This window comes from Meriones unguiculatus, chromosome 18, assembly GCF_030254825.1.
Source record: "Meriones unguiculatus strain TT.TT164.6M chromosome 18, Bangor_MerUng_6.1, whole genome shotgun sequence".
Taxonomy (NCBI): Eukaryota; Metazoa; Chordata; class Mammalia; order Rodentia; family Muridae; genus Meriones; species Meriones unguiculatus.
Window position 1 is genome coordinate 47001902 of NC_083365.1, and position 13673 is coordinate 47015574.

At 43.9% G+C, this 13673-nt stretch overlaps 1 protein-coding gene across 3 annotated transcripts in view; it reads left to right on the forward strand.

Moving 5' to 3' along the window:
- Positions 1–13673, forward strand: part of Ext2 (exostosin glycosyltransferase 2) — a 141748-nt gene that overhangs the window by 3948 nt on the left and 124127 nt on the right. For all 3 annotated transcript variants that reach the window (XM_060372049.1, XM_060372048.1, XM_060372050.1), the window contains exons 2-3: positions 8915–9480; positions 10991–11080. In XM_060372049.1, the coding sequence (XP_060228032.1) occupies positions 8945–9480; positions 10991–11080 (626 nt within the window). In that variant the 5' untranslated portion in view covers positions 8915–8944. The remainder of the gene's footprint in view (positions 1–8914; positions 9481–10990; positions 11081–13673) is intronic.

The window sequence follows — 13673 nt, forward strand, 5'->3', positions numbered from 1 at the left end:
GATGCATGTCACTCGATAGATTTTTTTCACCCAGAGACAAGGTCTGTCACTGAATACCACTGAATGTCTGGACTGACAGCCAGCAAACCCCAATAGCCCTCTTCTTTCTGTCCCACCCCAGCAGTCCTGGATGTGGCTTTTTGTGTTGGGGTATTAGGGCATTTGAACTCAGGTCCTCACACTTGCACAGAAGCACTCTTGCCCACATGTCTTAGGCCTGGATGGATGTGAGAGATGACTAGCTCATACTCATATCCTCCATTACTAGAAGTTGTCAATAGATTCCAGGAGGTTTCCACTGTGCTGGGTTTTCATTCTGCCCCCAGATGCCCCCTAATTCCAGCTGTCTCTCTCCACACTCTCTCCCTTCATCCCTCCTCCACTTAATCCTTCCCATTCCCACCCCTAGTCTACCCAAACTCTGTTCTATTTCCCCTTCCTAGGAAGATCCATGCTTTCCCCCAGAGCCCTCTTTACCTAACCTCTCTGGGAATGTACTTCTATGGATTGTAGCTGGATTAACACTTATTTAATAGCTAATATGCACTTAAAAGTGAGTTCATAACCATATTTGTCTTTCTGGGTCTGGGTTACCTCACTCAGGATGGTATTTATTTCCTCGTTGCACCATTTGCTGCACATTTCATGATGTCATTTTTTTTCTTTAAACAGCTGAGTTATACTCCACTGTGTAAATGGACCACATTTTCTTTATCCATTCTTTTGTGGAGGGACATCTAGGTTGTGTCCATTTTCTAGCTGTTATGAATAGAGCAGCAATGAACATAGTTGAGCAAGTGTCTTTGTGGCAGGATGAAGTGATCTTTGGATATATGCACAGGAGTAATATAGCTGGGTCTTGAGGTTGATCGATTCCCAGTTTTCTGACGAGCCACCATATTGATGTCAACAGTGACTGTACACGTTTGCCCTCCCACCAGCAATGGAGGAGGGCTTCCCCTGCTCCACATCCTCACCAGCATGAGCTGCCACTTGTGTTATTGGTCTTAGCCATTCTGACAGGTGTAAGATGGAAGCCTAAAGTAGTTTTGGTTTGTATTTCCCTGATGGCTAAGGATGTTGAACATTTCTTTAACTAAGTGTTTCTCAGCCACTTGTGATTCCTGTATTGAGAATTCTGTTTAGGTCTGTACCCCATTTTAAACTGGATTATTATTTGTTGTTTTTTTTATATCTAGTTTCTTGAGTTCTTTATGTATTTTAGATATTTGACCTCTATTGGATGTTGAGTTTATAAAAATCTTTTCCCATTTTGTAGGCTGCCATTTTCTCCTTTTGACAGTGCCCTTTGCTTTGCAGAAGCTTTTCAGTTTCATGTGGCACCATTTATTATTGTTGATCTTGGTGCCTCCGCTATTGGTGTTCTGTTCAGAAAGTTGTCTCCTGTGCCAGTGTGTTCAAGGCTCTTCCCCACTTTCTGATGTATCAGGTCCAATGTATCTGGTTTTATGTTGAGGTCTTTGATACACTTGGACTTGAGTTTTGCGCAGGATGAAAGTGTGTATCTATTTGTATTCTTTTACAAGCAGACATCTGGTTTGACCAGCATCATTTGTTGAAGTGTGTATTTCTGGCTTCTTTATCAATAATTAGGTGTTCATAGGTGCATGAATTTATGTCTTCGTTTTCAATTTGAATTCATTGACCAACGTGTCTTTTTATGCTAATACCATGCAGTTTTTATCTGTACTCTGTAGTACAACTTGAAATCAGGGATGGTGATACCTCCAGCAGTTCTTTTATTGTTCAGGATTGTTTTTAGCTATGCTGGCTTCTTTTCTTTTCCCCCCGTGTTAAGTTGAGAATTGTCCTTTTAGGGTCTATAAACAGTTGTGTTGGAATTTTTATGTCAATTGCATTGATTCTGTAAATTACTTTGGGTAGGATGGTCAGTTTTACTATTTCTTTTTAAAAAAAAAGATTGATTCACTTATTATTTATATAATGTTCTGCTTGCATGTGTGCCTACACACCAGAGAGGGCACCAGATCTCACTATAGATGGTTGTGAGCCACCATGTAGTTGCTGGGAATTGAACTCAGGACCTCCGGAAGAGTAGCCAGTGCTCTTAACCTCTGAGCCATTTTTCCAGCCCCAGTTTTACTATGTTAATCCCACTGATCCATGAGCATGGGAGATGTTTCCATTTCCTGATATCTTCTTCAGTTTCTTTCTTCAAAGACTTGAAGCTTTTATCATACAAGTCTTTCACTTGCTTGGTTAGAGTGACCCCAAGATATTTTTTATTATTTGAGGATATTGTGAAGGGTGTTGTTGCCCTGATTTCTTTCTCAGTCCATTTGTCATTTTATATAGGAGGGCTGTTGATTTTTTTGAGTTAATCTTTTATTCATCCACTCTGCTGAAAGGGTTTATCAGGAGTTTCCAAGGGGAATTTTCTGGGTCACTTACATATACTATCATATAATCTGTAAATAAAGTTACTTTGACTTCTTCCTTTCCAATTTGTATCCCCTTGATATCCTTCTGTTTTCTTATTGTTCTAGCTAAGACTTCAAGCACTATTTGAATAGATTTGGAGAGAGTGGACAACCTTGTCTTGTTTCTGATTTTAGTGGAATTGCATTGAGTTTCTCTCCATTTAAGTTGATGTTGGCTATAGACTTGTTGTAAATCACCTTTATTATGTTTAGGTATGTCTCTTGTATCCTTGATCTCTCCAGGAGTTTAATCATGAAGGAGTGTTAGGTTATGTTAGCGGCTTTTTCCACATCTAACGAGATGATCATGTGGATTTTTTTTTCAGTGTGTGTTTTTTTTTTTTTAATATAGTAGATTACATTTACTGGTTGTTGTATGTTGAACCATCCCTGCATCTCTGGGATGAAGTCTCCTTGATCATGGTGATGATCTTTTTGATGTGTTCTTGAATTTGGTTTGCAAGTATTTTATTGAGTATTTTTGCATCTATGTTTATAAGGGAAATGGGTCTATAATTCTCTTTCTTTGTTGAGTCTTTGTGTGGTTTCGATATCAGAGTAACTGTGCCTCATAAAAAGAGCTGGGCGCTATTCACTTTGTTTTTATTTTGTGGAATAGTGTGGGGAGTATTGGTGTTAGCTCTTCTTTGAAAGTCTGATTGATTTCTGTGCTAAAACCATCTGGTCCTGGCATTGTGGTAAATAAAAAGTATCGGGCTAATAGTGTTTATTATTAGTCTTATATTTAAACAGCAATACTTGGGGTTCATGACAGTTTGCTTGTAAACAGTTAGAATCTCGGGGCTGGAGGTAAGCAATTAACAAATATAAAGCACCAGGCCATACTCTTCACACCCTGGGCCTTTTTGTTATTATTTGTTTGTTTTTTGATTGGGAGACTTTTAATGGCTGCTTCTATTTCCTTGGGGGTTATAGGTCTTGATTATTTGGTCTTGATTTAACTTTGGTAATTTTTACCTATAGAGAGAACTATCCATTTCTTTTAGATTCTCCAAATTGGTGGAATGCAGGTTTTTAAACTGTGTCCTTATGCTTCTCTGAATTTCCTTGGTATCTGGTATCATGCCCTCTTTTTGTTCCTGATTTTATTAATTTAGACATTCTCTCTCCATCTTTTAGTTTGGATAAGGGTTTGTCTACTTGTTGATTTTCTTAAAAGAAATGGCTGTTTCATTGATTCTTTGTATTCTCTCTTTATTTTGTTGATGTCAGCCCTCAGTTTGATTATTTCTTGCCATCCACTCCTCTTGGGGGTGTGTTGTAAGTAAAAATGATGTTGGGCTATATAATGTTTGTTATTGGCCCTATAATTTTTGCGGCAGTATTAAGACACAGATACCTGTTAGATTTTATAATTGTCTTATTTATCTTGGGCTGGGCAGATAATTCCATCTATGATAGTTCAATAACCTCTCCATCCACCTCCCAGCCCCCATCCAATGCCATCCGCCTTAACCATCCTAATCTGGGCTACCTTCCATTCATAATCTTATAAATACTTAATTGTATTTTTCACCTGGGCCCCTCCATGCCATTGGAATGGAGTCCTTCCTCCCAGCCCACGTGGTTTCTTCATGCTAACCCATCATGCTGTCTTTCTTCCTCTTTTCTTCCCATCCATCTGTTTCCGATATTCTCTTGAACCCAAAGCCCTGGAACCTTAGCCACACCTACCCCATTCTGCCCTGCCCAGGTTTTAGGCCTTTAATCAACCAATCAGGTATAATGTCTTAGGCAGGTTTACACAACAAGGATAGGTTTATCCAGGCAGTAGCTAGATTTTGAGGACCAGTAATTAGCAGAAAAATACAAGCATCAGACCAGCCCCCAACAGGTGTGCTTACTTCTGTTTGTTCTAGAGCTTTTAGATGTGTTATTAAGTTGCCAGTATGAGAGCTCTCCAATTTTTTTCTTTTAAATGTAGGCACTTAGTACCATGAACTGCTTTCATTGTCCCATACATTTGGGTATGTTGTGTATTAATTTTCATTTAGTCTTTAATTTCTTTCTTTTTTAAAAAAATTTCTGTCTCGACCCATTTTTCTTTTTTTAATTAAATTTTTGTTTTTTATATATTAATTACATTTTATTCACTTTGTATTCCAGCTGTAGTCCCCTTCCTCATTTCTTCCCCATACCACCCTCCTTCCCTCATCTTCTCCCATGCCCTTCTCCAAGTCCACTGATAGGGGAGGTCCTCCTCCCCTACCATCTGACTCGAGCTTATCAGGTCTGATCAGGACTGGTTGCATTGTCCTCCTCTGTTGCCTGGCAAGGCTTCTCCCTGCTCAGGGGGAGGTGATCAAAGAGCCAGCCACTGAATTAATGTCAAAGACAGTCCCTGTTCCCCTTACTAGGGTACCCACTTGGATACTGAGCTGCCATGAGCTACATCTGAGTAGGGGTTCTAGGTAATATCCATGAATGGTCCTTGGTCGGAGTATCAGTCTCCGAAAAGACTCCTGTTCCCAGATTTTTTGGTTCTGTTACTCTCCTTGTGGAGCTCCTGTTCCCTCCAGGTCTTTCTATCTCCTTTCATAAGATTCCCTGCACTCTGCCCAAAGTTTGGCTGTGAGTCTCAGCATGTTTTGATACCCTACTGAGTAGAGTCTTTCAGAGGTCCTCTGTGATAGGCTCCTGTCCTATTCCCTGTTTTTTTTCCCTCTTCTGATGTCTGTCTTGTTTGCTTTTCTGAATGAAGATTGAACATCTTACCCAGGGTTCTCTTTTCTTAATTAGCTTCCTTAGGTGTACAGATTAGTATATTTATCCTATACTATATGTTTGTCCAACCATGTTTGTAGCAGCTTTAATTGTAATAGCCAGAAGCTGGAAACAACCCAGATGTCCCTCAGTTGAGGAATGGATGTAGAAATTATGGTACATTTACACAGTGGAATACTACTCAGCAATTAAAAACAATGGAATCATGAAATTTGCAGGCGGTATCTAGAAAAGATCATCCTGAGTGAGGTATTGCGGAAGCAGAAAGACACACATGGTATATATTCACTTATGAGTGGATATTTGACCCATTTTTCACTCAGTGGAGAGTTGTTCAGTGTCTATGACTTTGTAAGCTTTCTGTTGTTGTGCTGTCCAGCTTTAATCTGTGGTGGTCTGATAGGATGCAGGGGGCTTATTTCAGTTTTCTTGTATCTATTGAGACTTGCTTTGTGTCCAAGTATATGGTCTTGGGCTTCATCTATGTCAGACTATTCGGAACGTGCTGCCATAGGCTAGCTGACTCTGGTGGAGACATATTGCCCTCGCTTTTATTGATTGTGTTCTTTGCTTTTGTTTTGTTTTTTGAGACAGAGTGTCTCTGTGTAACTTTCCTGGAACTTACTCTGTTCAGCAGGCTGGCCTAGAACTCATAGAGATCCACCTACCTCTGCCTCCTGAGTGCTGAGATTAAAGGCGTGTGCCAACACTGCCAGGCTCTGTGTTTGGGGTGATTATAGGTCTAGCCGCTGGTTTCTTGGTTTATCTTTGTTGGGTAGGTATTTTGTTCCTTGGTTTCTGTTTCCTGTCTGGACTTTCAGAGAGCATGTTGGCTGTCTGTTGCCTATTTTATTGGCCTGCTCAGCTGAAGTGTTCATGGGGAATGCTTGCTGATGTTGGAGGGAAGATGGTTGTTGCAGTGCTAGGTGCAACTTCAAGTATTCAGCCTGGGGGATCAGAGAGTGGAGAAGGTCTGTGTCCAGCGTACCTGGTCTTCTGGAGAAAAAGTGAATTTCATAGTGTGGGTTGAAAGGTTGGGAAAGCACTGTGTAAAAGGAGTTTGTTTAAAATTGACGAGGGTCTCAGACTGACCGTACTCAGTAAACTACCTTGGCCAACTTGCTCAAAAAGGATGAGCTGCAGTGCTGGGCCGTGAGTCCGCATGGGGTGATCACCCTGTGGCGTTTGCTAACCACTGATTTGGAACTGAGATAGACCTTGATGCTTGTCGAAAAATTTTGTACATGAGCTGGAAGGGTCAGTATCTGCTTCATCTCTTTTCCCGTGCAGACCCTTGAGGCTACTCAGGAAGGCAGAACCATACTACCCACTGGGCCTGGGGCTAGTGCGGTGGCTGTTAGACTGTCAGAGAGGTGACTGCCTCTGAAACTCTTATTCCTGTCACGGGATCAGCTAGCACATACTGAGTTGCTCCCACACCTACCCCAAAGATGATAATCTTTAAGCTTAAAATGGATAGACTTCTGCACACTATTCCTGATTCCTTGACATGCTCTGATTCATGGTTCATGCTTCAGAGATAAAAGTGAAATCACTTCTGACAGTGGCACCTTCCCCTCCCACCCCTGACTGGCGGTGATTGCAACTGCAACATTTACAGCTGGAAAGTCTTCCAGTGTGTGCAGTGATGGGGGAGCTCTATTTAGCCAAGGTGAAAATGACTGATAAGCCCGCTGAGGACCTCTGGGCTTTCTAGTAACTTCCCTCTGTGCTCAAACCTACCCTTGCAAATCAGCATAGAAGGGGCCCATGCAATGCCAACGTGGCTCAAGGCAATCCCTCGTCACCCTGTGGCAGCCGTCCTCACTCTCCAGGCTTTGTCCCACCCACAATACCTGGGCATGAGCTGTGGGAAGTTGGTCTGGTAAACACCTTATGCTGTGGTGTGCAGGGCGAGTTTGCCAGTCTTAGGGTTACTACAACTGAGATGAACAATGTTGACAAGTTGGGGAGGAAGGGGTTTGTTTGGCTTACACTTTGTAGGAAGTCAGGACAGGAACTCAAACAGGGCAGGAACCTGGGGGCAGGAGCTGATGCAGAGGCCCCAGGGTGCTGCTTACCAGATTGCTCCTCAGGGCTTGCTCACCCTGCTTTCTTTTTTTTTTTTTTTAAAGATTTATTTATTTATTACTTATGCAATGTGTGTTAGCATGTACACCCGCACACCAGAAGAGGGAACCAGATTTCATGTTTAGATGGTTGTGAGCCACCATGTGGTTGCTGGGAATTGAACTCAGGACCTTTGGGAAGAGCAATCAGTGCTCTTAACCTCTGAGCCATCTCTCCAGCCCTCACCCTGCTTTCTTATAGAACCCAGGAACTCATGCCCAGGAATGGCACCACCCACCATGGGCTGGGACCTCACTGATAAGTCACTAATTAAGAAAATGCCTTACAGCTGGTTCTTATGGAGGCCTTTTCTCAAGTAAGGCTCTCTCCTTCTAGATAACTCTAGTTTGTATGTCAGGTTGAGATAAGACCAGCTAGTACTGCCTTTTTAGCTGAACACTGAACAGTTTCCTTTCTGTCTCAGCCCACAGTGCTCACTGTTTTTTTGATTTCTCTGCTGCTGGCTTAGAGGGACAGTGAGCATCAGGCTTTGATGGGGACGGCATGGGAATCTCAGGGTCCCACTCACTGGTTGCACACACTCCTATGTAGTAAGAGGTCCCAAGACGACTGCTGCAGAAGCAGAGGTTTCTTGGGACCCAGGTTCAAAGTCTCAGAATGTCCTCTGTGTGAGTGACAGATCACTGAGAGCGGCAGGGAAGGGGCTGCTCTTGGGTTGCAAAAGGGCTGCTGTGCATGTTCATGGATGGCAGGAGCTGTTGGCCTCTGCACTGTCAACACTGACTCTTCTCTCCTTCCTTTTCCCCTTACTCTGTTTCTCTTGCTCCGTTCACTTGTATAATCTTTTCATTATTATGGGCCAGCCTTTACTTTCATTATAAGATGCCAACACGCCTTAATTTAAAGACGGAAGGCAATTCTTCTGAGATGCCCCTGGTCCCTCTTGGCTTTGTCTATTCCCCTTTACTAGGCCGGAGGTTCCTCTGGGTGGGGTCAGCCTTGTTCCTGCCAGAGAATCTGTACAGGCTCATCGATGGCTTATCAGTGAGTGAGTGAGTGAGTGAGTGAGTGAAAACTGATTATAGGGTCAAAAAGCATCACGATCCAGGTAAACTATCATTTTATGTCAGGTGAATGTTTCAAAATAAATATCTGTGGTTATTCTGTTTTCGATTTTTCCTTTCTGGTCAGCACCTCCTTCCTAGGGGTCAGCATTTCTAGCTTATGCTTAAAGTGAATATATAGGATCGGGGTTGGAGAGAGTGTTATATAGTAAATAAAATTTATCCTATATATAAAAATATTTTTTTAATTATTAGCTCTGTCAAAGTCTTTTTTTTTTTTTTTGTCATTTTGACAGATGATGTAAGGGAAAAAGTAAGTATGTTAGAGCTGGGTGTGGTGTCCTGTGCTTACAATCACAGCCTTTGGGACATGGAGGCAGGAGGATCAGGGGTTTAAGGCTATCCTTAAGGGCCAGCCTGAGCTATGTGAGACTTTGTTTGAAGAAGAAAGTGAAAATAAATAAACATCTTAAAAGTTGAACAATTCAATCCTCTCAGAGTATTGATTGCCATTTTAAGTTTTTTTTCCCTGTTTCCGTCTCTGGTGACCAGACGTGTGAGGACGAGGCTATCTGTGTCATTATGTGCGCATCAGTCAAATACAATATCCGGGGTCCTGCCCTCATCCCAAGAATGAAGACAAAGCACCGAATCTACTACGTCACCCTCTTCTCCATTGTCCTCCTGGGCCTCATCGCCACGGGCATGTTTCAGTTCTGGCCTCACTCCATCGAGTCCTCCAGCGATGGGGGCGTGGAGAAGCGCAGCATCCGGGAGGTGCCGGTGGTCAGGCTGCCAGCCGACAGCCCCATCCCCGAGCGGGGTGACCTCAGCTGCCGAATGCACACGTGCTTCGATGTGTACCGCTGCGGCTTCAACCCAAAGAACAAAATCAAGGTGTACATCTATCCCTTGAAAAAGTATGTGGACGACGCGGGTGTCCCGGTGAGCAGCACCATCTCCTGGGAGTACAACGAACTGCTCACGGCCATCTCAGACAGTGACTACTACACGGATGACATCAGCCGGGCCTGTCTGTTCGTCCCCTCCATTGACGTGCTGAACCAGAACCCCCTTCGCATCAAGGAGACCGCACAGGCCCTGGCCCAGCTTTCCAGGTACCTGACGTCTAGCCACCAGCGCCCCAGGGGGGATCTAAGGGGAGAGAGAGGAAGGTGTCTCCTGTTGAGTTGGCGTCCAGATGCTTCAACTCACACGTGTGTGACTGACTGATGTGTAGCCGGAAGTCTCTGCTCTGAGGGTCAGCTCAGGTCTGCCGTCCTGGTGCTGCTGTGGAGGCCTGGGGCTTTGTGGAGTTTAGAGCCAAGGGAGGCTCTTCCCCTGTACTTCTCCTTTTATATTAAAATGCATGGCCTCCTGGAAAGGCAGCTCAGCAAAAGGAATATAGGATATGTTTCATACTCTGCCTCCAGGGGGCAACAACTATTATTGTTTTAATGGGCTTATTCCGTCATCCTTTTATTTTTTTTGGTATAAAATTGCTATGTGTGTATAATTGTATAGTTTTTTTTTGTTTTTTTTTTTTTTGCCAGAAATGGCATTATGTGATTATACTCTAAAGAAGCTTCATTTCTCGTAATGCATTGTGACTATCATTCCAAATAATTTCATGGTATGTAGGTGTGTATATGTATGTTTGTGTGTGTGTGTGTGTGTGTGTATGTGTGCATGCGCATATGCACACATGATGTCTTTGCAAAGGCCAGCAGTTGATGTTGGGTGTCTTTATCACCCTCCGTCTTAATTAATTATTTAATTGATTAGTTACTTTTTTGGGACAGGTCTCTCACTGACTCTGAGCCTGCCCATTGGCTTGGTCAGTGAGTCCTGGGGGATACTCCTGTCCCTTCCTCTCCAACAGTGGGGTTATAGGCATGCTCCACTGAACCCAGCTTTTGTACAGGTGCCGAGAATTGAGCTCAGGTCCTCAGGCTTGTACCGAAAGCACAGCACTGATTGAGTTATCTCCCTAGCCCCTCACATTCTTTTTACACAGTTCTGAACGTGTGTACCATTCCATTTTATGGATATTCTGTGATATATTTAATCAGCCTTCTAGAATTTACTTACTTTTGTTTCTTTTACATTTTTAGTTATTTAAATGTGCATGGATGTTCTGCTTTCCTGTATGTCTGTGTACCACACGTGTGTGCCTGTTGTCCTCACAGGCTAGAAGAGAGCAACCTCTGGAACTGGAGTTACAGATGGTTGTGAGCCATTGTGTGGGTACTGGGATTAGAACCTAGGTCCTCTGGAAGAGCAGCCAGTGCCCCTAACCGTTTGACATTTCCTCAGCCTACTTTTGTTTCTTGAACATTTATATAGGTTCCAGTCTTTTTTTTTTTTTTTTCATTTCTTTTATTTTTTAACTATCAGAAATGGGGTTGTGTAGCAGACAAGCTGGAAGTACACATCTTTCCGGGTTTTCACTTGTGCCTTTGGGGTTTTCTTTGCACCTGAGAAGCCTTTCGGCTGTGGTTACTTACACCGTGTTCCAGCAGGTGGCGCTATTGCAGGCTGTGGTGTTTGGACGTGTAATCCAGTGCCATGCGTTCATTGCTTCATGGTTGAAATGTGCATTCTCTGAATTGTTTCCTTCCTCAATAGGTGGGATCGAGGAACAAACCACCTGCTCTTCAACATGTTGCCTGGAGGTCCCCCAGATTATAACACTGCCCTGGATGTCCCCAGAGACAGGTGAGCATTTGGGTGGCTGTCCCATGATGGATTTCCGAGGATTAGGTAAGGTAAATGGGAATCATGTGTTCCCACAAAATTAGGTTCCTGGATGGGTTATAGTGGCGTACTTGTTTTCCTAGTCTGGGCTCGTGTTAGTTTCAAGTGTAACAGCCCAGTTCCCAAGCCAGTTAGGTTCAGGATTAATGGCGCCCCTGCTTTCTGAATGTGGGCCTATTTGCCAATGTGGTCCTATAGCTTCTGAGGAGGGATGGATGGGTGTGTAAAGGTACCCAAAGCCTATACTGTGAGGCAGCCAGCATGCTCAGGGCACTATTACCTCTGTTTGGATGGACCAGTTTCTTCCATCCTCTTCCTGTTTTCTTCCCCCCTCACCTTTCATGTCCACTCTCCTCTCCTCATTTCGTCCTTCCTGGTAAAGCCCAGGAAACAGGCAGAAGTGGGGAGAGGTGGTTGCCAGTCACGCTCCTGACTCTGAGCTCACTTTTTACGTTTCCTGCCCTTTCACACATCTGCTTGCTCACGCTAGCCCAAGGCTCCTGGAGAGTTCCAGAATGAGGTATTGGGCATGTCACTGCTGTTAGAGTTTGGCTCACAGTGTTGAGGAAAGCAGGTTTGGCCCCAGCTCAGGAATGTGCTCAGGTTACAGGTAATAAGAGTGTGTGGGCAGATTCATTTTTCTACAGCCTTGTTGGATGAACTTGGTATCAGTGTGACTGACAAAGGGTCCATCCCAAGATCAGCTGTGTTCAGCTTGTCAGAGGCTAATGTTGTCACCTGTGGAAATGTACTGTGTGTCATGTGTCTGCCCAGGTGGCTAGTCTGAACCTTCTGTGCTATCTGAAGTCAGTTTTGAGTTCCTCTCTGTCTGGCAATAGGATGATTACCAGAAGACACATGATAATGTAGACAGCCTGTGGACGGCAGAGGGCAGTATGAGCACACAGGATAGAGAGAATACTGGACAGTAGACAGTGTGAGCACACAGGATAGAGAGAGAGAACACTGTGGACAGCAGAGGGCAGTGTGACCACACAAGTCCACAGCAGCACTTAACCCAGGTGATCCCAGCTGGCCTTCTGAGTGAGCTGCTTTCGTAGACACCAAGCCAAAAGCACACCTTTGTAAATAATATGGGCAAAGGAAGCATAATAAAATTCCAAGGTTGTAGAACTGAGAGAAGTAACATGTAAGCATTAAGGGCATGATTGCTTCCCTGGCTTTACAATGTAACAGGTTATGTGTATGTGGGTTCAGGACGCTCACAGGGCTAGACAGTTGCTGATGTTGTTTTAAGGCAGAAAGATGCTTTTGAGAACAGAGGAATTTAGGAGGAAGCTGATGGGGTGCAGTGCCTTCCCCTCCTGTTGAGGTGTCCTTTCAGAAGGCTTTGTTCCATTTGTTCTGCTTGGGACATTTCACTTTAAAAAAAATATTCTCAGTATGTAGACCCAGCTGGCCTGGAACTCACTATGTGAACCAGGCTGGCCTTCAGTTCATAGAGGTCCACCACCTGCCTGTCTCCTGAGTGCTAGGATTAAAGACGTGTGCCATCATGCCTAATGGGACACTTCACTTTCGCTGTCATCTTGCTATAAGCTCTGCACATGAGACCGATTTCACTTTTAATCAAGAGTTAGATGTAGAATGGTGCCAAGCAGGCAGGAGGATGGTGGAGTTCTTGGTAGTTGGTGCTTGGGTGGTAGGAACAGGAATGTGAAACTGTTTTGATCAGCATGCAGTTGGCCTCTGTCTTGCACATGTCACTGTGATTTCTTGGTGGCTTTCTGCACAGGAGAAGTCCCAGGTGTGTTTTTCAAGTCTTTATACCCTTTCTTGTATGTTTGGAGAAATGCAGAGTAGCGTCAGCTGCTGCTGAGTGTCTGATTGTTCTGGAATTAGAAGGCAGGTGAGCTAAATCAGATCCTTGAAGTCTGAGCTCATAGATGTGCTTGCTTATGCAGTATTTTGCTTAGAGGAATGTAAGGATCTGAACTGAAGTAGGATCTAAGGCCTTCAGCTTGCTAAGCCAGTGCTCTACCACTGAGCTGGAGTCCAAACCCTCAATGTATCTTTTATGCTGTTTAAATGTGCTCCTTTTTCTCTTTGAATTTTGAGGAACAGTACACGTAACACATATGTACTGCGTGCAAGAGCTGAACTACATGCAAGTGTGTAAGGAGTCAAACTAAACAACTAAACCACCTGCTTCTTTTCAATTCATTCCAGAGAGAGAAAGAGGGAGGGAGGGAGGGAAAGAGAGAGAGAGAGAGAGGGAGAGAGAGAAAGGCCCTCACTGTTAGAATATTGTCTCCCTTTGGTTCCCTGCTTCTCTGATGAAGCAGCGTTAAGGGAGACGGGTTTGTTTGGCTTGCAGTCTGTCGTTGCAAGGACATCAGGAGGACTGTGAAGCAGGGATTCACATCAAGTGAAGAGAAGAGGGAGAATGGTGCTCACTCCTCTCGCTTGCTCTGCTCCTGACAATCCACACCCAGGGAATAAAAGTGGCAGCTCCGTGGAGGCTGGGTCTTCCCACATAGCATAATGAAGGTAGCCTCCTGCCTCCAGACATGCCCACAGGACAACATAATCT